We start from the raw sequence: 23,139 nt of genomic DNA on the forward strand, positions 1-23,139 counted from the left end.
GCTGTGTGGCCTTAGGCAAGTGACTGATTTAGCCTCTGGGAGCCTTAGTTTCCTTCTATGAAACACTGAATGAAGGAGCTCTACGTCTGGGGTCCCTGGGGTCTCACTATGCTTGCTTTCCATTCCTACCCTCTCATCTCTCCTTTTCAATTTTTCCATTCAGATCTGTTTTCGCTGCAGTTTCCTTTCCAAATCTTTCTTCTCAAACCTTTCAGATGCCCTCCCCTTGACTTCCACTTTTCCTTTTCCTCTCTGGCCAGCAGATCGCAGGCTCCCAGCTCTCTCCCACACTCCAATATTTTGGGCAGTCACTGAGTGGGGGTCAGGACCTCACCCAGGATGGACTGGTGGACCTGGCTGTGGGGGCCCGGGGACAGGTGCTGCTGCTCAGGTGAGAACTCCTCACATCCCACCCTTGCCCACTGTGTGTCCATTCAACAAGCTTCCCCCTCCCTTGTCCTCTTCCCCGGGGCCAGAGTCAGGTCCTCAGCCCCCGTGTGCACCCTCAGGAGTCGGCCAGTGCTGAACGTGGGGGTGACCATGAGATTCATGCCCTTGGAGGTGGCAAAGGCTGTGTACCAGTGCTGGGGCGACGTGCCATCCACCCTGGAAGCTGGGAATGCCACAGTCTGTCTCTCTATCCACAAATGCTCACTGGACCAACTAGGTGAGTTCTTCCCAGTGGACCCAGCGCCTTACCCACCTTGAGGCCCCCGACCCTACCCTCAGGAGGAAATGAGCCCAGGGATCCAGATACCACTTCCTCATCCACTCACCTGCCAGTGTTGGAAACCCCGGGTCCCTTCTCTTCCCCTCTCCCCACACCCAGGCCAGTAAGCTCTAAGTTCAGGATACAATCTGAAGTCTTCCCACTTCTCTCCACCCGCTCTAGCCACTGCCTACCTTGAAGCCACCACTTCTCTTTCCTACGTATACTTTGAGCTGTTTCCATGTCTGTTCTTGCAGCCTCCCACCCTTTCTCCATAGAGAAACTAGAGGGATTGGTCCTAAAACACAAATCTGGTCACCTCACTTGCCTGCTTGACCACCCCTCAACCTCTCCTTTCTTCCATTTATAAAGACCAAAATCCTTCTCTACAATACCCTTGCTGACTTTGCTCCTCCCCGCCCTTCCAGCCTCACCTCATCGCATTCTCCCTTCCTGTAAATGTGCCACCCTCCCTCTCCCTTCTGGTCTTGGCCATTGTTCTCATGGTCTGGGACTTTCTCCTCCCCATTCTTCACCAACCTTTGCTCATCCTCCAGGTTGGGGCCCAGACAAGGCCCACCCAGGAAGGCATTTCTGAGCCCAGGTCTGAATTAGCAAGCCCTCCTTGGTACTACTGAGGATCCCACCATTGGGTTGATCGTGCTGGGGGATTATGGCCTGCATGCTCGTCTCTTTTCCTAGACGGAGAGCTACGTGATGGCAGAGACCATATTTCTCTATCTTCTTCTCCACACCTATCCTAGCACCTGATACAGCTCATGGCCCATAGGAAGTGCTCAGCAAATTTTTGTTGCATAAATAAACAAAAACAGAACATTTGAGGTTCTCTTGGACTTTGCATCTTCTGTTCCTCCCTTCTGCTTCAGGTGATGTCCAAAGCTCTGTCAGGTATGATCTGGCATTAGACCCAGGCCGTCTGATTTCTCGTGCCATTTTTGATGAGACCAAGAACTGGACTTTGACTCGAAGGAAAACCCTGGGGATGGGAGATTACTGTGAAACCATTAAGCTGCTTTTACCAGTAAGTACTTTGGGTTCTGGGAAAGGGAGGGGGAGAAGGAGCCCAAGGTGAGCCTCTGGCACCTCTGCTCCCTGTTGAGTGAGGGCAAGAGGGTGGGGATATTGGGGCTGGAGAGAGGAAAGTTGAGGCCAGGGAACCTGACTCCACAGATAGGACAGAATGCTGTCCTGACAGCGGGAATGGATGCAGTTGAGCAGGAGGGCCAGTGGTGGAAAGTAACGAGAAGGGTAGAGGGTTCTTGAAAGCCCATTCTCCCTCAGGACTGTGTGGAGGACGTGGTGAATCCCATCATCCTACGCCTCAACTTCTCCTTGGTGGGGGAGCCCATCCCCTCATCTCAGAACCTTCGCCCTGTGCTGGCTGTGGGCTCACAGGACCTCTTCATTGCTTCTGTGAGTCTTCCAATGAAATCCCAGGGATGTACTGATTTTCACTGTGTCTCTGTGTCTTAAGAACCTATTGTGGTTCTCAACTTTCCATCAACCACGTTAAGTCCATAATGCCTCCACCCAGTTACCAAGGCCCTGCCTAGCTTGGACCTTACACACATCCCAGCTGGTCACCACTTTACCTCAACATAAACTCTCTGATTCTCATTCTCCAAATCCCTCCCAACTTTTGTCATTCCTTCCTCTGTTTCTTTGTCCATGTTGTAGTTCCTACTCGGAAAACATTTCCTTCTCACCACCTCAAAGATCCTTTCTAGTTCTCTAGGCCCCAGTCTCATCTTCCCCCCTTTTGAAAATCACATTCAGCCTCTCTCTCTTCTTCCCTGGCTTCCTATTACATCATGGTGATACCAAATATTACATGACTAGAATCATAGCAATCGCCATGTACTTTTGTGGCTCTCTGGGAATTGTGGGTTCTGTGAGTACAAGAGCCATGTCTAATTCACCTGTAGTTTCTGCTTTTTCTAACTCCCCACCCAACCCAGAACCTGTCCCTTATTGACACTTGAAAATGTTTGCCGAATAATTGTTCCAATGTGAGTTGGGTTTAACTCCTCAACTAAACTTTATGCTCCTTGAAGCCAAGGATCTTATCATTCTGCCCCTCCCTTACTGCCCCACTTCTTGACAGTGTCTAGCACAGTGTTGGTGTGGGGTGGGTGCTCAGTAATATTCAATAATGAGCACTCAGGATGAGTGCTCCTAGTGAGGGGAATGGACAAAGATTAAGACATGGATGGGAAGAGAATCTACTGTTTTTCTGCAGCTCCCTTTTGAGAAGAACTGTGGTCAAGATCACCTCTGTGAAGGGGACCTGAGTATCAATCTCAGCTTCTCAGGGTGAGCTCTATCTCCTTTCATTTCTAGACACTTAAGCTTTTGGGTCTCCCATCCCCATGAGATGAGAAATGCTTATGTTTCCCTTTGGCTCTCCTTCTAACAAAGAAATTAAATTTTGAATAGAACGTTATCAGTTCATGAGTTCCCACAGTCTTGCTCCTACCGTTGATCCAATTCCAACCTATTTCCAGCAGAGTCTCTTTTTCAGTTTTGTCCTTCCTCCTCCAGCCTGCAGACCCTGGTGGTAGGGAGCTCCCTGGAGCTTAATGTGACAGTGACTCTGTGGAATGAGGGTGAGGATTCCTATGGTACTGTCGTCCACTTCTACTACCCAGCAGGGCTGTCCTACCGACGAGTGCTGGGAACCCAGGTAAATAGCTCCCTTGTTCTCTAATGGCCTCTTCCCTGCCCTGGGTCATAGTAGGTTCTTTTTAATGCTTCTATGATGGCATGTAAACACACATACACACAATTCTGAAGGGGAGAGAGAGAGAGAGAGAGAGAGGTGCATAAAGCAGATGTATAGTTTAATGAATAATATTAAACAAATAACATATAGCATCCAGGTCAAGAACTAATACACTGCTAGCACCCCCAGAAGTTCTCCCTCCATGTTCATTTCCTCATCAAAACCTCACTCTCTCCCCAACATAACCAGTATTCTGACTTTGTGATAATCAATTCCTTGTATATTTTATGGTTTTATCACCCATGAGCACATCCTTAGAAAAAACTGTTGAGTTTTGTCAATATTTGAAATTTATAGAAACGTGTTATATGTTCTTTTATATATTTATTCATTTCTTCAGCATATGTTTGTGAAATTCATCCGTGTTGTTGCTTCTGGGTGTAGAACATTTTTATTGTATATAAATTCCCTTTGTATGACCATGCCACAATTTATTTACCCATTCCACATTAAAAAAATGTTTTTCTTTAATTTCCAAGTAGTTAACATATAGTGTAATATTGGTTTCAGGAGGTAATTCATCCCTTACTTATAACACCCAGTGCTCATCATCACCCATTTAGCCCATCCTCTGTCCACCTCCCCTCCAGGAACCCTCAGTGTGTTCTCTATAGTTGAGTCTCTTATGGTTTGCCTCCCTCTCTTTTTTTCCCTTCCCCTATGTTCATCTGTTTTGTTTCTTAATTCCACAGGTGAGTGAAATCATATGGCATTTATCATTGACTGACTTATTTCACTTAGCATAACACCTTCTAGTTCCATCCATGCCATTGCAAATGGCAAGATTTCATTATTTTTGATGGTGGAGTAATATTCCATTGTATATGTATACCACATCTTCCTTATCCATTCATTACTCAGTGGACATTGGGGCTCTTTCCATTGTTAGGCTTTTGAATTTAATGCTGCTATAAACATTGGGGTGCATGTGCCTCTTTTAATCACTATTTTTGTGTTCTTTGGGTAAATGCCTACTAGTGCAATTGCTGAGTCATAGGGTAGTTCTATTTCTTAACTTTTCAAGGAAGCTCCATACTGTTCTCCAGAGTGGCTGCACCAGTTTGCATTCCCACCAACAGTGTAAGAGGGTCTCCTTCTCTGCATCATCGCCAACACCTGTTGTTTCTTGTGTTGTTAATGTTAGCCATTCTGACAGGTATGTGGTGATATCTCAGTGTAGTTTTGATTTGTATTTCCCTGATGATGAGGATGTTTTCATGTGTCTGTTAGCCATCTTTATGTCTTCTTTGGAAAAATGTCTGTTCGTGACTTCTGCCCATTTCTTAACGGGATTATTTATTTTTTGGTTTTAAGTTTGATAAGTTCTTTATAGATTTCGGTTACTAACTCTTTATATGTCATTTTCAAATATCCTCTCCCATACCATTGGTTACCTTTTTGTCTTGTTGATTGTTTTCTTCATTGTGCAGAAACTTTTCATCTTGATGTAAAAGTTCACTTTGGTTTTGTTTCCCTTGCCCGCAGAGATGTGTCTTGTAAGAAGTTGCTACAGCCGAGGTCAAATAGGTTCCTGCCTGTATTCTTGTCTAGGATTTTGATGGTTTCCTGTCTCATATTTAGGTCTTTATTCCGTTTTGAATTTATTTCTTCGTATGTTGTATGAAAGAGGTCCAGTTTCAGTCTTCTGCATGTGGCTGTCCAATTTTCCCAACACCATTTGTTAAAGAGACTGTCTTTTTTCCATTGGATATTCTTTCCTGTATTATCAAAGATTAGTTGACCATATAGTTGTGCGTCCATTTCTGGGCTTTCTTTTCTGTTTCATTGATCTATGTGTCTATTTTAGTGCCAGGATCATACTGTCTTGATGACTACAGCTTTGTAATATACCTTGAAGTCTGGATTGTGATGCCTCCAGCTTTTCTCTTCTTCTTCTAGACTGCTTTGGCTATTTGGGGTCTTTTCTGGTTCCATTCAAATTTTAGGCTTGTTTGTTCTAGCTCTGTGAAGAATGCTGGTGGTATTTTGATAGGGATTGCATTAAATGTGTAGATTGCTTTGGGTAGTATGGACATTCTAACAATGTCTTTATTCCAATCTATGAGCATGAAATATTTTTCCTTTTCTTTGTGTCCTCTTCAACTTTTCTCATTAGCGTTCAATTTTTGCAGAGTATGGATCCCTTACCTCTTTCGTTAACTTTATTTGTAGGTATCTTTTGGTTTTTCGTGCAATTTTAAATGGGATCGATTTCTTGATTTCTCACTCTGCTGCTTCATTATTGGTGTATAGAAATGCAACAGAGGTGGGGCAGGGGATGGGGTAACTAGGTGATGGACATTAAAGAGGGCATGTGATATGATGAGCACTTGGTGATATACTCGACTAATGAATATTGAACTTTATATCAAAAACTAATGACGTACTATACCTTGGCTAATTGAATCTTAATAAATAAAAACAAAACAAAGCAATAAAAAAATGCAACAGATTTATGTACATTGATTTTATATCCTGTGAGTTGGCTGAATTTGTATATCTGTTCCAGTAACTTTTTGTGGAGTCTTTTGGATTTTTACATAGCATGTCATGTCCTCTGTGATTAGTGAAAGCTTGACTTCTTGCAATCTGGATGCCTTTTATTTATTTTTGTTGTTTGATTATTGAGGCTAGGACTCCAGTACCACGTGAAACAACAGTGGTGTGAGTGGCCATCTACCACACTACAGCTCGTGATCATTTGAGTTGTTCCCTGATTTTGGCCATGACTATTCTTGAGCATGTATATTGGTGCACCTATGCATAATATTTGCAAGGTAGTTGCCACATATGGCATTGCTGGATCTTAGGCTTCTGTATCTTCAGGTATAATAAATTGCACTTCCTTCAGCAGATTATTAGAGTTCCTGTGACTTTCCTTCCACTGCAACACTTGGCATTGTCACACTTTTAAATTTTTGTCCATCTGGTGATATTTCCTTATAGTTTTAATTTGAATTTCCTTACAGGTTTAATTTGCATTTCTTTAATAAAGCTGAGCAACTTTCATCTATTTCCTGGTCATTTTAATCTCTTCTCTTAGGAAGTGCCTGTGCAAATATTTTTCTTATTCTTCTATTGAGTTGTCCATACATTTATTTTCTTTTAACTTTTTATTTGAATTCAATTTAGTTAACATATATTGTAGTATTACTTTCAGGGGTAGAATTTAGAGATTCATCAGTTGCATGTAACACCTATATTACATCAAGTTCCCTCCTTAATGCACATCACCTAATTACCCCATCCCCCCACCCACATACTTTTCTTAATTGTAAGAGTTCTTTAATATTCTGGTTACCAGACTTTTCCAGTTATATGTGTTCAGATATATTTTGCAGTCCTATTGCATGTCTTTTCAGGCTCTTTAGAGTGTCTTTTAATAAACCAAATGTGTTAATTTGATTGTGGTTGATTTTTACAAAAACTTCCTTTATCTTTAGTGTTTTTATGTGCTGATCTTGTTTAAGAAATACTTCCCTACTCCAAGGTTATGAGGATATTCCCCTTTATTACCTTTTAAGAGCTTAATAATTTTGCTTTTCCACCTGAAATCTTTAAGCCAGTTGGAATCTATTGTAATTATGGAGTGAGGTAGGGATTCAATGTTTTTTGTTTTTCTGTTTGTTTGATTTTTTTTTTTTTTGTATGGGCCAGTTTTCCTAGGATTATTTATTGAAAAGTCTGTCCTTTCTCCCACTGCTCCACAATGCCACCAATGCTATATATCAAGCCCATATGTGCACAGGGGTAACATTTTTGAATTAGTTTTCCTCTCCTGGAAGCCACCCCATCAGCGCCCACTGCACTTGGCATGTGAGGGAGTGCCCACTGGGAACGAGGGCCTGAAGAGCAGCAGCTGTAACATCAACCATCCCATCTTCCAAGAGAGCACTAAGGTGAGTGCCTCCCCCCAGATCCTCATCACTCTTTGCCCTTGTCCTGACGCATTTCTTTCCCTTCTTCCTCCATGACCTTCCTTATTCCCATTCCTTGTTTCTTCTTCTCTCAGGGCACCTTCATAGTCACATTTGATGTCTCCTACAAGGCCACCCTGAGCAACAAGTTGCTTCTGAGGGCCAATGTAAGCAGGTGAGGTGAGGTGTATCCCTCACTCTTTCATCTCATGCCCCAGCCAGAGACTTTTCTCCTGGATTCCTTCCCAATGAGGCTCCCCTCCCTCCCTCTCTCTCTCTCTCTCTCTCTCACTCTCTCTTTCTGTCTCTCTCCAGTGAGAATAATAAACCTACAACCAGCAAGACCACCTTTCATCTGGAGCTCCCAGTGAAATATGCTGTCCACATGGTGATCAGCAGGTCTGAACCTTTGACTCTCCTATAATCCTAGTACCTCCGCTTGAAGCCCAGACTGCTCTTTAAAGGATAGGTATCTGAACTAGCCCTCTAATTCCTCACATGGGAATACTTGTGCCCAGTCATATATTTATGCCATAATAACATACACAATATACTTCTTGCTTCTTCTCCGATGAATTGACCTACTGGTGGGACACACACACTTTGCCACCACTCTGCACTCCTCCCTCTCTCTCCAAGGTGCAGGCTTCCTTAAACATGAAGCCCATTGTATTCTTCATGCAAATATGAGTGTGCTGAAGTGAAACTAACTAGATTAAGATTGAGGCTTTTATGAGCACTCTGAAGTGGGAGATATGGTTTGTCACCACACAGAGGAAAGAAAAGGTCAAGGTTTCACAACACAAAGAGGAGGCCAGAGATGTGACAAACTGCTGGGAAAGTCTCTAAGAGTCCAAGGCTGTGGCAGGCCACAGGAAAGTCAAGTGCAGGGCTGTTGCTCTCAGTTCTGAAGGTGCGTGGTGGAGCATGGGCAGGCCAGGCTGGAAGCAGGGCAAGGAGACCCACATAACCTGGCTAAACTCCAGAGGTGCAGAGAGGTGGTCAGAAGCTTATAATATTGCCATGGGACAGAGTTTGCTACTGTTGTTGCTGCCGATGACACATGAATTTTTAGGGGAACTAGGGAGGGAGGATCAATGTCATTGCCCTTCCAAACTCCATGTAAGAATTTCCCCGACTGTCCATGGGAAAATAGTGGAACTTATATTAAGAGCTTACAGTTATATATACTTATGATATGTCCAACATTTAAAAAGTACTTTACATGTATTTACATTCATTTAACCCTTCTAAAAACTCTGTGATATAGTTATTGTTAAACCCCCTTTTTTACCAACAAAGAAGTCAAGAGGTTGTTCCTGTCAGTCAGCTGCTAAGTGGCAGAACCAGGACTCAAATTCAGATGGTCTGGCTCCAGAGCTTGTGCTCATGCCCATACACTACTATGCCTTTCCGAGGATTGGGGAAACTGAGTGATTTACTCAAATTTGAAAAGAGAGTTAATACTGGAAGATTTCAAGGTGAGAAAACTGAAGCATAGAAAGGGTTGGAGTGAGGAACATAAAGGCTACCACAGTAAGGGAAAAAAATAAATTCTAACATTTATATCATGCTGCAGACTTCATCACAGCTCTGTCACAGGCACTATTATTAGCATCCTCATTTTATACAGGAAGAATCCACAGAGGTTAAGTAACTTACCTTCAGTTACTTGGGTAGAAAGTGGTAGACTGAAATGTGAACCCAGATGGTCTGGCTCCAAGCCTGTGTTGTTAATCATCACACTGACAGTCACATCTGTGGGAAACTGTGCGGGGCCCATGGAGTTTCTGTATGGCTGCCCTGGCTTCTGTATGCTAGGTGCTGGTGAAATGTGCAGCATCCCTGCTTGTTGGCTTGATTCCACTGAGACCTTAGATGTTAAGTCTGGGAAGGCAGGGATTATGGCTTGTTAACCGTTGAATCCCCAGAGCCAAGCACACAGCCAGGTATAGGGTAAATGTTTACTGAAGGAGGCAATACATAGATGGATGGATGGATGGATGGATGGATGGATGGAAAGCCACCTGAAGCCTGGAACATTTATGTCCACTCCAGGGGCTTGTATTCATGCACCATCCTTCCTCACATTTACTTAACTGCCCCAGAGATAGCCACATCTCTTTTCTTCACTCCATTATGGAGGGGCTTGCACTACATTTTTTCCCAGGCGATCCAGCTATGATTTCCTTGAGTCCCTTTAGGCTTATTTGTTCTGGCAATAGCTTCTGCAAGCATTGCTGGAGGCCAACAATATACCTAGTAGAGGAGAAAGACATGTGAACAGCTTTTTTCCCATGGGAAAATGATTAAATGTTATGAGAGATAATGTTTAAGTTGGGACTTTTAAGTAAAAATTTCCAAAAGGGGAGTGGTAAGGATGTTCCAAGCAAAAGAAAGAACTTGAACAAAGCTATGGGGAAGTGAAAGAGCCAGGGTATCAAAGGACAAGCTATCAGTTCAGGGTGACTGGGGCAAATGGTATAGGAGAGGAGCTGAAGCTGAGGCTGCAGAAGCATGTGGGGGATCATAATTATTTCACGGGGTCATCTGCGTGGGAGGCCCAATAGAGCCCTTAGCAGCAGACTGGGGCACAACTGAGGATGGCTCCAGGGCTCTTTCTCACCAACAAGTCCTCTCTCCCCAGGAAGGAAGAATCTACCAAGTACTTCAACTTTTCAACTTCTGATGAGAAGAGTAAGAAAGAAGCTGAGCATCGTTATCATGTGAGAAGCCGGGGAGCATTCATATCTTCCCTCCCATGGTGCTGCTAATGTTGGGAGCTGCTGGGAGAAAGAGGAGCTGAGGGCTAGATCCAGGAAAGAAGTAGGATTTGGGATGCTCCCAGGACCACAATAATGTTCTGTCTCAATTTTCTGCAGGTGAATAACCTGAGTCAGCGAGACGTGACCATCAGCATTAATTTCTGGGTTCCTATCCTGCTGAATGGTGTGGCTGTGTGGGATGTGGCTGTAGTGGCCCCTTCACAGGTACCTGCTTGCCTTTCTAACTCTCCAGAGTCTGATCCTACAGTGCCTCACACCCTCTTACCAGTGAAATGTTGATCATTCTGTGGCTGTTTCTCTCTCACTAGAGTCTCCCATGTGTGTCGGAGAGGGAACCTCCCCAGCATCCTGACTTCCTGGCCCAGATTCCAGGGAGTCTTGTACTGGTGAGAAAGACCCTGGATTCCCATTGCAGGACCAAGTGCCTAGAAATGCACTTGCTAGGTTGGAGATCTATATATATGACCTATAATCGCCATCTATTCCCCAACCCCAAACCTGGTGGACTTCATTTTCTCCTGTGGTTCTTGCCTAAGTTAAGACCCTCCTCAACTTCATTCCTCCCCTGTCTCTAGAACTGCTCCATTGCTGACTGCCTGAGGTTCCGCTGTGACCTCCCCTCCTTTGGCATCCAGGAGGATGTTGACTTCATCCTGAAGGGCAACCTCAACTTTGGCTGGGTCAGCCAGGTGTGTAGGCCCAACAGCAGAGTCCCTCCCCTGGATTTGGGTGGTACCAGATGTGTCTGTGCCCATCCTCAAGCCAGGAGATTTCTCAAACTCTGAGCCTCTTCTTAGGGCTATTTCCCCAGCTCTGTCCCTGTGTATTGCAGACATTGCAGAAGAAGGTATTGGTGGTGAGTGTGGCTGAAATCACATTCAACAGATCCGTGTATTCCCAGCTTCTAGGACAGGAGGCATTCTTGAGAGCTCAGGTAGGGGTTATGTGGTAGGAGTGGCCAGGCTGGTAAGAGGGCTCCTATTGCTAAATCTCTGGTGCTGTGTGGGAGGCTCAGAAGCCTGGAGGGAGGCAGGATGAAGGCCCCTCCGCAGGAGAGTTGTCCCTAAGTCCATAAGTATTTCTGTATCTCACCCCTTGAGCAAAGGAAGGAGGGGCGGCCCTTAAAGGTTGGGGAACCTGGGAAGGGTCTGGGACAACAAGGAATCTGATACTGTCTCATTCACAAATTAGACGGCGATGGTGCTTGAAGCGTATGAGGTCTATGATCCTGTTCCCCTCATCGTGGGCAGCTCTGTGGGAGGACTGCTGCTCTTGGCTCTCATCACAGCCATCCTGTACAAGGTGAGTGTCTTCATCCCACTCTCAACACTACCAGTATCTAACCCAAGCCCTTCCAGAGACAGGATGGTATAGTGGGAAGAACTCAGACAATGGAATCAGATAAGCCTGTGTGTACATTTTGGCTCTATTCTGCTCACTCTTTAAAGTCAGGCAAATTGCTCAACTTCTCTGAGCTTGTAGCCTCATTTTTTAAATGACAGTAATGCCTACATTACAGAGTAGCTGAAGTGAGACAGAAATGAAGCCAGGGTATGTGTGTAGGCCTGTTTATTAATTTATGCTTTTCTACTACAGCTTTTATGCATAACTGCTGTGCTTGCACACAGTAGATAATACATGATAGCTGTTATTCATATAAGTGTTCTGCCACACAAATACGAGTCAGCTTATTTCTCTTCTCATCTTCTCTCTCAACTTCTTCCTACTCCCAACTGTCTTCCCTGTCCTCTTACCCAGCTCTTCTGATTTACTTCCCTTCACAGCTTGGCTTCTTCCAACGTCAGTACAAAGAAATGCTGGATAACAAACCTGAAGACACTGCCACATTCAGTCAGAAGGATGTCAGCTGTGAGGCCCCAAATTTTCCTTTGTCCTACTAATTCACTTTTCTGTTTGTCTCTACCCCCATGGACTGGTCTTGCCTTTGCCTACAAATCTACTTCCATGGGAAAAATTTCTGAATAGATCTGGACTTGTCTGAGCAACTTATCAGGTGCTAAGCCAACTTCTCAAGGCAATGAAAGGTTTTTATATTTTAATATATTTGTCAGTTCTTCAGTAATGACTCACTTTTTACAGAAGCAAACATGAAGCCAGCATGAATTTTCATATATATATAAAGAATTGCCACATTAAATGAGGATGTTTATAACACATTCTCCTTGTATGAAAGAGCTCTAATTCAGGGATCTGAGTCCTGTTCTAGGAAGAGTTGGGGGAAACTGCTTGTGGGCCTAGAAAACATTCTCTCAGTTTTTCAGGTGACTGAGGCCTGAGATAATCTTTTCTTAATGGTGCCATGAGTAATATTAGGGGAGAAGCCAAAGGAAGAACTCTATGTGTGTGTTGCTCATGGGGCTCAGCACAGGCTTGAGGCTCCTTGGTAATGGCAAATGAGCAGAATGTCCTAGGAGGGGAGTGAAATGTCCTGAACATGTTTGAACCAATATTCCCCTTGAATGAGGTCCCCAAAGACTGGGAAAGCCAGGCTTCTAAAAAGGAGCATCTGATGTCCCAGACAATACAGAAGACCCATTAAAGGTGGTCATAGAGAATGGCTGAAATATTCCAAATCCAAAATTAGGTCATGAAGCCTCACACATAGGGCTGTAGGTCCTCTATTTGAAATCACGGTTGTCTCCAGAAAGCCAGAATTCACAAATACTGTCAGTGTGTCAGGCAAAAAGTTGTCTGCAGCCCTGAGTTATCAGGGGACTTCTGAGGAGGGGCCTCATTTAAGTCATTTAATCTCTGAGAATCTCAATTCCTCCTCTAGAGAATGGGAACCAAAATTATATCTTGTTCCCAGAGATACTGTGAGGATTCAGTGTTATGTGAAAGACCTTTACAGCCTAGAGCCCTAATTATTAATAGGTGAGAGAAAAGGTGTGGGGATGAAGATCTCCTACCTAGTCATCAAGGACATTCCCCTGAGCACCTCCCAAATTATGGCCTTGGGAAGAGCAAGCGGAGCACAGACTGCACTGTGCACCTGCGCCCAGTAGAGCTCCTCGGTCCCCACCGCACCCCACGGTCCCCAGGGAGCCTGCGGACACACAGTTTCCACACCTTTATTGCACCTGGTGGCATCTGCCTGGGCCTCAGGGCTGTTCATAGCCAGTGGGCAGAGGGTTGACACGGGGATTGTGGAAAAGGGTGCGGTTGCCGTCTCCCCAGGAGTAGGGCTGTGAAGAAAGGGAGAGCGGATTGTCAGCGTGGTCTGGGCCTGGGGGTTCCAAGGCCCCTTCTCCCCCTCCCCCACACCCTTTGCCCATCTGACCCTCCCTCCCGCCCTGGGGGCAGAGGCCTCAGGCCAACGTACCTTGGTGCGGATACGGAGGTGGTGGTAGGGGATAAACTTAGGGCGTTCGTGGTGGCCCGCATGGAGCCAGGAGTTGAGGGTGCAGAGGGCCACGCTCGGCAGTGCCAGCACGAAGGTCAGGAGGCGCCAGGTGCTGGCTGCAGAAGGAGGGGGTAAGCAGAGATGAAAGAGAAGTGGGGAGGCCAGGGCCTCTGAAGGTCAGAGTGGGAGGGTTGGTCAGTGAGGGCCTGGTCAGACCCTGGAAGACCACACAGGTGGGAGAGAGGTACAAGTAGGCAAGCCACAGGGTCAGGTCCAGCCCTACTCACCTCCTGCCCCTCCGTGGTCTCCCTTTGCTGCACTTGCCAAGCCCCGACTCAAGGACCTCAGAGGCAGAGCCATTGCGGTGGGTGAGAGAAGCTGGAAACTGCACTGTCTTTTCATTCTCCTTCACCGAGGCCTAGATTCTCCTCCCCTCTTTTTGGACCAATCACCTGTTGAGTCTGTAACATGGGTGGCTATTTTTAGGGGTTTTCTATATTTAAAATGAGGCCTTACTGCCATGAGGTCCTTCTCTCCAGACAGCTGCTGTTTGGTACCTCTTATTTTGGTAAGGGACACTTAAAAAAACCAATGTGCCATTCTTTTTATAGTTGCAGGGAACTATTTCCTTCAATACCCTATTCCCAGTGGCTGGCACACAGTAGGTCTTTAATAACTATTTGTAGAATGAATTAAGTGTTCTTTTGAATCTCAGTTTTTTCATCTGTACAATGTATAATAATTTATACCTTAAATGAAGTTTATGAAATTTAAGTAAAGTAACAGGAATATGCCAGCTTAGTGTCTGGCATGAAACAGTAGCTCAGTATATGTATTAGTTACAGTTCTTTGCAAAGAACATAACTCACTCTAATTGGTTTTAAAAAGATAAGCAATTGAAAATCAGGTAGCTCAAAGTGTCTCTGGTATGGCCAGAGAAGCCAATAATCTGTGCAGCCAGAAGCAAGCTACTCTATGGGCCAGCTGCCATGAGACACCACCACAATTTGCACTACTGGACTCCAGATGCCAAAAACTTCACCCATGCTGCTCTGGAAAGCCAGATTCTTCTACCCTAACATCCTTCTTCATGAAGCTTGCATCCTTGAGTTGAAGTCTTCTGAATCAGAGAATCATGTGTGCCCCAGTTGACAATAGCTAGGTCATTGCCTATGCTCTAACTTCAAGAAAGGCTGGGAAATTGAGTTCTGCCTTCTACCTTAAGGAGGCAGGAATTCTATCTTGGAGAAAATCCCCAAGTATAAGAAACGTATTCAAAACATACTGGGTAGCCACAGACTTGACAAGTGTCTACTGCTAAGTATATTATTCAATCTGAAAAATCTGACTGCTTAGAGGAAAAAGAAGAAAGCCTAGGGAGACTTGTATAAGCCCTTTGTCAAAGTCAGTCACTAGAAAGCTACAAGATAGTGCAGGGCTAATTTCTGCCTGGTGCACTGTTCTGTCCTCTGCACTAGCACAAAACCTGGCATGAAATAGTTGTTCTAAAAATATGTTTTTATTGAATGCTTCAACCATGTTACATTAGTTAACCCTATATAAATGCCTTTTCAGAACCATAAGCCAACAGGATGCCTCCAGCTTTGATCAGGACTGATGTAACTAATATGAATTTAATATATAAAAGAAAAATGAATTTTTCTACTTAATCTGAATATAGAAAAGAAAAATGGAAAATGTACATTTTTAGGTAGGGGCTGCTCCATAACTATTCCTCCTGTTGATTTGAAACTGAACACTAGCTTCTACTTAACTTTCTGAAGCTTTTTTAAAAGTAACCTTGTTGAACAGTCAAATGTTATAGTGCTTCTGAATTATTCCAGAGCCCTCAATGAGCTATAATGGAATTCTTCCTATGATTGATATTTCCCAGTTGGAGTTTGGACTTGTTGCTGAGAAGATGGGCCTTATTCCAGTTAAAGGTACATGGCATACAGTCCCCTCAGCTTATGATTATGGCTTTTTTTTATACATTTAAAAAAAATTTTATTATGTTATGTTAGTCACCATACAATACATCATTAGTTTTTGATGTGGTGATCCACGATCCATTGTTTTTGTAGAACACCCAGTGCTCCATGCAGTACGTGCCCTCCTTAATACCCAGCACCGGGCTAACCAATTCCCCCTCCCCCTCCCCTCTAAAACCCTGTTTGTTTCTCAGAGTCCAGAGTCTCTCATGGTTTGTCTCCCCCTCCGATTCCCCCCCCATGTTTCCCTTCCTTCTCCTAATGTCCTCCATGCTATTCCTTATGTTCCACACATAAGTGAAACCATATGATAATTGACTTTCTCTGCTTGACGTATTTCACTGAGCGTAATCTCCTCCAGTCCCATCCATGTTGATGTAAAAGTTGATATTCATCCTTTCTGATGGCTGAGTCATATTCCATTGTATGTATGGACCACATCTTCTTTATCCATTCATCTGTTGAAGGGCATCTCGGCTCTTTCCACAGTTTGGCTATTGCAGACATTGCTGCTATGAACATTGGGGTGCATATGGCCCTTCTTTTCACTACATCTATGTCTTTGGGGTAAATACCCAGGAGTGCAATTGCTGGGTCATAGGGTAGCTCTATTTTTAAATTTTTGAGGCACCTCCACACTGTTTTCCAAAGTGGCTGTACCAACTTGCATCCCCACCAACAGTGTAAGAGGGTTCCCCTTTCTCCACAACCTCTCCCTCTCTGAAGAAGACATACAAATGGCTAACAGACACATGAAAAACTGTTCATCATCATTAGCCATCAGGGAAACTCAAAACAAAACCACATTGAGATACCACCTTACACCAGTTAGAATGGCAAAAATGGACAGGGAAAGAAATAACAAATGTTGGAGAGGTTGTGATTATGGCTTTTGAAGAAAGGAAATGACCAAGACTGTTTTTACTTGAAAACATTCAAAAGGACCCAAATAAATAAAATCATGAATGAAAGAGGAGGGATCACAACCAACACCAAAGAAATACAAACAATTATAAGAACACATTATGAGCAACGATATGCCAGGAAATTAGACAATCTGGAAGAAATGGATGCATTCCTAGAGATGTATAAACTACTAAAACTGAACCAGGAAGAAATAGAAAACCTGAACAGACCATAACCACAAACAAAATTGAAGCAGTCATCAAAAATCTCCCAACAAACAAGAGTCCAGGGCCAGACAGCTTCCCAGGGAAATTCTACCAAACATTTAAAGAAGAATTATTACCTATTCTTCTGAAACTGTTCCAAAAATAGAAATGGGAGGAAAACCAAACCCATTCTATGAAGCCAGCATTTCCTTGATCCCAAAACCAGACAAAGACCCCATCAAAAGGAGAATTACAGACTAATATCCTTGATGAACATGGATGCAAAAATTCTCACCAAAATAGTAGCCAATAGGATCCAACAGTACATTAAAAGGATTAATCACCACAAACAAGTGGGATTTATTCCTGGCCTGCAAGGTTGGTTCAACATCCGCAAATCACTCAGTGTGATAGAATACATTAATAAAAGAAAGAACAAGAACCCTATGATCCTCTCAATAGATGCAGAAAAAGCATTTGACAAAGTACAGTATAGTTTCTTGGGATGGGACTACTCTTCACAGTGTAGGGATAGAGGGTACATACCTCAACATCATAAAAGCCATCTATGAAAAACCCACAGTGAATATCATTCGCAATGGGGAAAAACCGAGAGCTTTCCCCCTAAGGTCAGGAAGACGGCAGGGATGTCCACGATCACTACTGCTATTCAACATAGTATTAGAAGTCCTAGCCACAGCAATCAGACAACAAAAAGAAATAAAAGGCATCTGAATCGGCAAAGAAGAAGTCAAACTCTCACTCTTTGCAGATGATATGATACTTTATGTGGAAAACCCAAAAGACTCCACCCCAAAACTGCTAGAACTCATACAGGAATTCAGTAAAGTGGTAGGATATAAAATCAATGCACAGAAATCAGTTGCATTTCTATACACCAACAACAAGACAGAAGAAAGAGAAATTGAGGAGTCAATCCCACTTACAATTGCACCCAAAACCATAGATACCTAGGAATAAATCTAACCAAAGAGGCAAAGAATCTGTACTCAGAAAACTATAGAATACTCTTGAAAGAAATTGAGGGAGACACAAAGAAATGGAAAAATGTTCCATGCTCATGGATTAGAATAACAAATATTGTGAAAATGTCTATGCTACCTAGAGCAATCTACACATTTAATGCAATCCCTATCAAAATACCATCAACTTCTTTCAAAGAAATGGAACAAATAATCCTAAAATTTGTATGGAACCAGCAAAGGCCCCAAATAGCCAGAGGAATGTTGAAAAAGAAAACCAAAGCTGGAAGCATCACAACTCTGGACTTCAAGCTCTATTACAAAGGTATAATCATCAAGACAGTATGGTACTGGCACAAAAACAGACACACAGATCAACGGAACAGAATAGAGAGTCCATAAATGGACCCTCAACTCTGTGGTCAACTCATCTTTGACAAAGCAAGAAAGAATGTCCGATGGAAAAAAGACAGTCTCTTCAACAAATGGTGTTGGGAAAATTGGACAGCCACATGCGGAAGAATGAAACTGGACTATTTCCTTACACCACACACAAAAATAGACTCAAAATGGATGAAAGACCTAAATGTGAGACAGGAATCCATCAAAATCCTTGAAGAGAACACAGGCAGCAATCTCTTTGACCTCAGCTGCAGCAACTTCTTCCTAGAAACATTGCCAAAGGCAAGGGAAGCAAGGGCAAAATGAACTATTGGGACTTCATCAAGATAAAAAGCTTTCGCACAGCAAAGGAAATAGTCCACAAAAGCAAAAGACAACCGACAGAATGGGAGAAGATATTTGCAAATGACATATCAGATAAAGGGCTCGTATCCAAAATCTATAAAGAACTTATGAAACTCAACACCCAAAGAACAAAAAATCCAGTCAAGAAATGGGCAGAAGACATGAACAGACATTTCTACAAAGAAGACATCCAAATGGCCAACAGACACATGAAAAAGTGCTCAACATCACTTGGCATCAGGGAAATACAAATCAAAACTACATTGAGATATCACCTCACACTAATCAGAATGGCTAAAATTAACAAGTCAGGAAATGACAGATGTTGGCAAGGATGAGGAGAAAGGGGAACCCTCCTACACCGTTGGTGGGAATGCAAGCTGGTGCAGCTGCTCTTGAAAGAAGTATGGAGGTTCCTCAAACAGTTGAAAATAGAGCTACCTTATGACCCAGCAATTTCACTACTAGGTATTTACCCCAACGATACAAATGTAGTGATCTGAAGGGGCACGTGCACCCCAATGTTTATAGCAGCCATGTCCACAATAGCCAAACTATGGAAAGAGCCTAGAGGTCCACCAACAGATGAATAGATAAAGAAGATGTGGTATGCACACACACACACACACACACACACACACACACACACACACACACACACACACACTGGAATATTATGCAGCCATAAAAAATGAAATCTTGCCATTTGCAATGATGTGGATGGAACTAGAGGGTATTATGGTAAGCAAAATAAGTCAATCAGAGAAAGACAATTATCATATGATCTCACTGATATGAGCAATTTGAGAAAAAAGATAGAGGATCATAGGGGAAGGGAGGGAAAAAAATGAAACAAGATGAAACCAGAGAGGGAGACAAACCACAAGAGACTCTTAATCTCAGGAAACAAAATGAAGTTTGCTGAAGTGGGAGGGGTAGGGGGGAGGTTTGGGGTGGCTGGGTGATGGCCATTGGGGAGGGTATGTGCTATGGTAAGCACTGTGAATTGTGTAAGACTGATGAATCACAGACCTGTACCCCTGAAACAAATAATACATATGTTAATTAAAAAAAAGAAAACATTCTAGGCTCTCCTCCCTCCACTCAGAGTTTTGTTGGTCCTTGCCAAACAATTGCCTGGGCCTTCCCATCCCTTTGTCTCAGCTTGGACGTTTCCATGAAGAATTTTTCTTGCTGGGACTTGGTGAATGCCCTGAGAGATGCTGCCATCCCTCCCATGTGGTGCTACTGTTGCTCCCATGTGGTGCACCTGCCCAGTACTCAGCCTTCTATTTAGGTAGTTTGCACTCTCCTAGCTGCTCTGTGTAGAGGCAGTGTAGAGCAGCTCCTTCAGTCTTTGTACCCACCATTATTTCTTAGGGTCTCTCTCATGCAATCAAGTAATTGGGCTGCTTCCAAAGCTTCTAGTTTCTAGTTTAGGTTTTTCTTTGCCTTAGGCAGGGGGAGAACAAACTTACCAGTTGTTAAGTAAACCCCAGTGGGCAGCATCCCAGCCCCTTTTCAGACATGCCTCAGCTGTTGGTGGTGAAGGGTGTGGAGCAACAATTCCATGTCAGTTTCTCTTGTATGTCTTTCTTGGGATTCTATATACCATGACCACATTGTCCAAAGCAATCCAACATCTGATCTACTAAATATAACTTTTGTTTATGGGGAGGCCTAAGACAGGATATCTGAAATTAGAATTGTCCCAGAAAGGGAGGATACAGGATATGAGTTAGTGAAGATGAACTGTGAAGGGACTTAGAGATAAGACAGAATCAGGGTGGAGCTCGCTAGTGGGCTAATGACAATAGGATGATAGGGTCTAAAAAGGGGCTATTAGCTCCCTCTGCCCTTGGAGCAGGTGAAGCTTGTTATAGTGGCCATCTAATGTTTTGTGTCTCTGCCCAACATATGGGTAATAATATGGTAATAACATCCTGGGTTTTCTTTGTAAAATCCGACTCCCTTCTCATTTTCAGTTCTCAGTTCTGGTGGGGTTGACTCTGTCCTCCAGCTGCAAAAGGGGCCACATGATCCAGGCTTAGATAAACCAGAACATTCTGTCCTCCTAACCATAGTAATTGGTTTGGGAGGGATACATGTCCATGAGTCTCAATTTGGGGACTTATTTCTTGGACTACTGAGATGTAGTAGTACTTCAACTGGACCTGGAGTTGCTAGAGTTTCAGTCTGGAACGTTAGATTGAAGCCAATACTGAAGCCATTTTTCAGGGCAGGCCTGAAAGACAGGGATAGATCTAGCCTTGTTGATAATATTTGAACCCCTGGATCAAGATGTACCAGAATTGAGAAAGATCTGTACCCTTAGACCTTTCAGTTGCATAAAATGAAAAAGATGGGGTTTTAAGTCTTCATTAATTGCTAAACATTTTCTGTGAAACTACACCCTATCTTTAAATGTTTAGAATTTGTAACAGTGAATTTGTAATTCCTGTACTATGGTCTGTTTTATTGAAACTTTTTGCCTTCTTTTGTAGATGAAACTTAATGGGCACTTGAAGTGAGTCGAGAGTTGGTTAAGATGAAGTTAATTAAATAAAGTACACATTGAGATGTAGTCCAACTTGCTAAAAGTTTAATGGTTGAGTCTGTACTTTTTATTTTCTTCTTTCATTTCATAATAATGTAATGTTTATAGCAGCAATGTCCACAATAGCCAAATTATGGAAAGAGACCAGATGTCCATCGACAGATGAGTGGATAAAGAAGATGTGCCACACACACACACACACACACACACACACACTGGAATATTACTCAGCCATAAAAAAAAAAGAAATTTTGCCATTTGCAACAACGTGGATGGAACTAGAAGGTATTATGCTAAGCAAAATAAGTCAATCAGAGAAAGACAATTATCATATGATCTCACTGATATGTGAATTTAAGAAACAAAACAGAGGATCATAGGGGAAGAGAGGAAAACATAAAACAAGAGGAAACCAGAGAGAGAGACTAACCCTAAGAGACTTGTAATCATAGGAAACAAACTAAGGGTTGCTGGAGGGGAGAGGGGTGGAGGGATGGGGTAACTGGGTGATGTACATTAAGGAGGGCATGTGATGTAATGAGCACTGGGTATTATATAAGACTGATGAATCACAGATCTGTACCTCTGAAACAAATAATAAATTATATGTTAATTAATTAAATTTAAATTAAAAAAAAGATTTGCTCTCCCTCTCCCTCTGCCCTTCCACTCCCATTCACATGCTCTTGCTCTCTGTCTCTTGCTCTCTCAAAAAATAAAATAAAATAAAATAAAAAAATAAAAGTAATGTGCTATCATCAGTCATGGGGGAAATGCAAATTAAAAACCATGATGAACCAAAAGACTAAGATTATTCTCTGCATATTTTCAGACCACAATGCTTCGAAACTGAAATTCAATCACAAGAAGAAATTTAGAAGTAACTCAAACACCTGGAGGTCAAGGAGCATCCTGCTAAAGAATGGTTGGGTCAACCAGGAAATTAAAGAAGAACTTAAACAATTCATTGAAACTAATAAGAATGAAAACATATCAGTTCAAACCCCATGGGATACTGCAAAGGGAGTTCTAAGAGGGAAGTACATAGCCATCCAAGCCTCTCTCAAAAAATTAGAAAAATCCAAAATACACAAGCTAAACTTACACCTAAAAGAGCTGGAGAAAGAACAGCAAATAAAACCTACACCAAGCAGGAGAAGGGAAATAATAAAGCTTAGAGCAGAGATCAATGAAATAGAAACGAGAAAAACAGTAGGACAGATCAATGAAACTAGAAGCTGGTTGTTTGAAAGAATTAATAAGATCAATAAACCTCTGGCCACATTTACCCAAAAGAAAAGGGAAAGGACCCAAATTTATAATATCATGAATGAAAGGGGAGAGATCATGACTAGCAGCAAGGAAATAGAAACAGTTATTAGAAATTATTACCAGCAGCTACATGCCAACAAATTAAGCAAGCTGGAAGAAATGGATGCATTCTGGGAAATTTACAAACTACCAAGATTGAAACAGGAAGAAATAGACAATCTGAATAGACCAAAAATCAGCAAGGAAATTGAAGCAGTAATCAAAATCCTCCCAAAAAACAAGAGTCCAGGGCCAGATGGCTTCCCAGGGGAATTCTACTAAACATTTAAAGAAGAAATCATACCTATTCTACTGAAGCTGTTTTTTAAAAAAAATAGAAATCGAAGGAAAACTTCCAAACTCATTCTATGAGGCCAGCATCACCTTGGTCCCAAAACCAGACAAAGACCCCATCAAAAAGGAGAATTACAGAACAATATCCCTGATGAACATGGATGCCAAAACACTCACCAAGATCCTAGCCAATAGGATACAACAGTACATTAAAAGGATTATTCACCATGACCAGATAGGATTTATTCCTGCGTTTGCAAGGGTGGTTCAACATTCCCAAATCAATCAACGTGATAGAGCACATTAATAAAAGACAAGACAAGAACCATATGATCCTCTCAATTGATGCAGAGAAAGCATTTGACAAAACACAGCATCCTTTCTTGATTAAAACTCTTCAAAGTATAGGGATAGAGGGAACATACCTCAACATCATAAAAGCCATCTGTGAAGAGCCCACAGCGAGTATCATTCTCAATGGGGAAAAACTGAGGGCTTTTCCCTTAAGGTCAGGAACATGACAGGGATGCCCACTCTCACCATTATTGTTCAACCTCGTACTAAG

General features: G+C 42.8%; 2 protein-coding genes across 5 annotated transcripts in view; one reads left to right on the top strand and one right to left on the bottom strand.

Annotated features, from left to right (window-relative positions):
- LOC113932102 (integrin alpha-D-like) overlaps nt 1-21,105 on the top strand; it is a 35,323-nt gene extending 14,218 nt beyond the window's left edge. For 2 of the 4 annotated variants that reach the window (XM_035722379.1, XM_035722376.1), the window contains 16 exons: nt 261-391; nt 510-667; nt 1,597-1,751; nt 2,012-2,143; nt 2,970-3,043; nt 3,272-3,413; nt 7,298-7,411; nt 7,525-7,604; nt 7,745-7,828; nt 10,077-10,155; nt 10,312-10,419; nt 10,524-10,601; nt 10,791-10,904; nt 11,048-11,149; nt 11,407-11,517; nt 12,000-13,151. In XM_035722379.1, coding sequence (XP_035578272.1) covers nt 261-391; nt 510-667; nt 1,597-1,751; nt 2,012-2,143; nt 2,970-3,043; nt 3,272-3,413; nt 7,298-7,411; nt 7,525-7,604; nt 7,745-7,828; nt 10,077-10,155; nt 10,312-10,419; nt 10,524-10,601; nt 10,791-10,904; nt 11,048-11,149; nt 11,407-11,517; nt 12,000-12,116 — 1,779 coding nt within the window. In that variant the 3' untranslated portion in view covers nt 12,117-13,151. Of the gene's footprint in view, nt 1-260; nt 392-509; nt 668-1,596; nt 1,752-2,011; nt 2,144-2,969; nt 3,044-3,271; nt 3,414-7,297; nt 7,412-7,524; nt 7,605-7,744; nt 7,829-10,076; nt 10,156-10,311; nt 10,420-10,523; nt 10,602-10,790; nt 10,905-11,047; nt 11,150-11,406; nt 11,518-11,999; nt 13,152-15,473; nt 15,523-20,916 lie in introns of those variants that run through there. The other 2 variants (XM_035722378.1, XM_035722377.1) reach the window with 2 other exon arrangements.
- LOC113932138 (cytochrome c oxidase subunit 6A2, mitochondrial) lies at nt 13,292-14,027 on the bottom strand. The gene is made up of 3 exons (XM_027610687.2): nt 13,867-14,027; nt 13,559-13,695; nt 13,292-13,421 (listed from the first exon to the last, which is right to left on the bottom strand). Exons 1-3 carry the CDS (start codon nt 13,979-13,981, stop codon nt 13,338-13,340), a joined length of 336 nt encoding a protein of 111 aa, XP_027466488.1. The 5' UTR covers nt 13,982-14,027; the 3' UTR covers nt 13,292-13,337.
- Nucleotides 21,106-23,139: the final 2,034 nt, after the last annotated feature.

Source organism: Zalophus californianus, chromosome 10 (assembly GCF_009762305.2).
Source record: "Zalophus californianus isolate mZalCal1 chromosome 10, mZalCal1.pri.v2, whole genome shotgun sequence".
Taxonomy (NCBI): Eukaryota; Metazoa; Chordata; class Mammalia; order Carnivora; family Otariidae; genus Zalophus; species Zalophus californianus.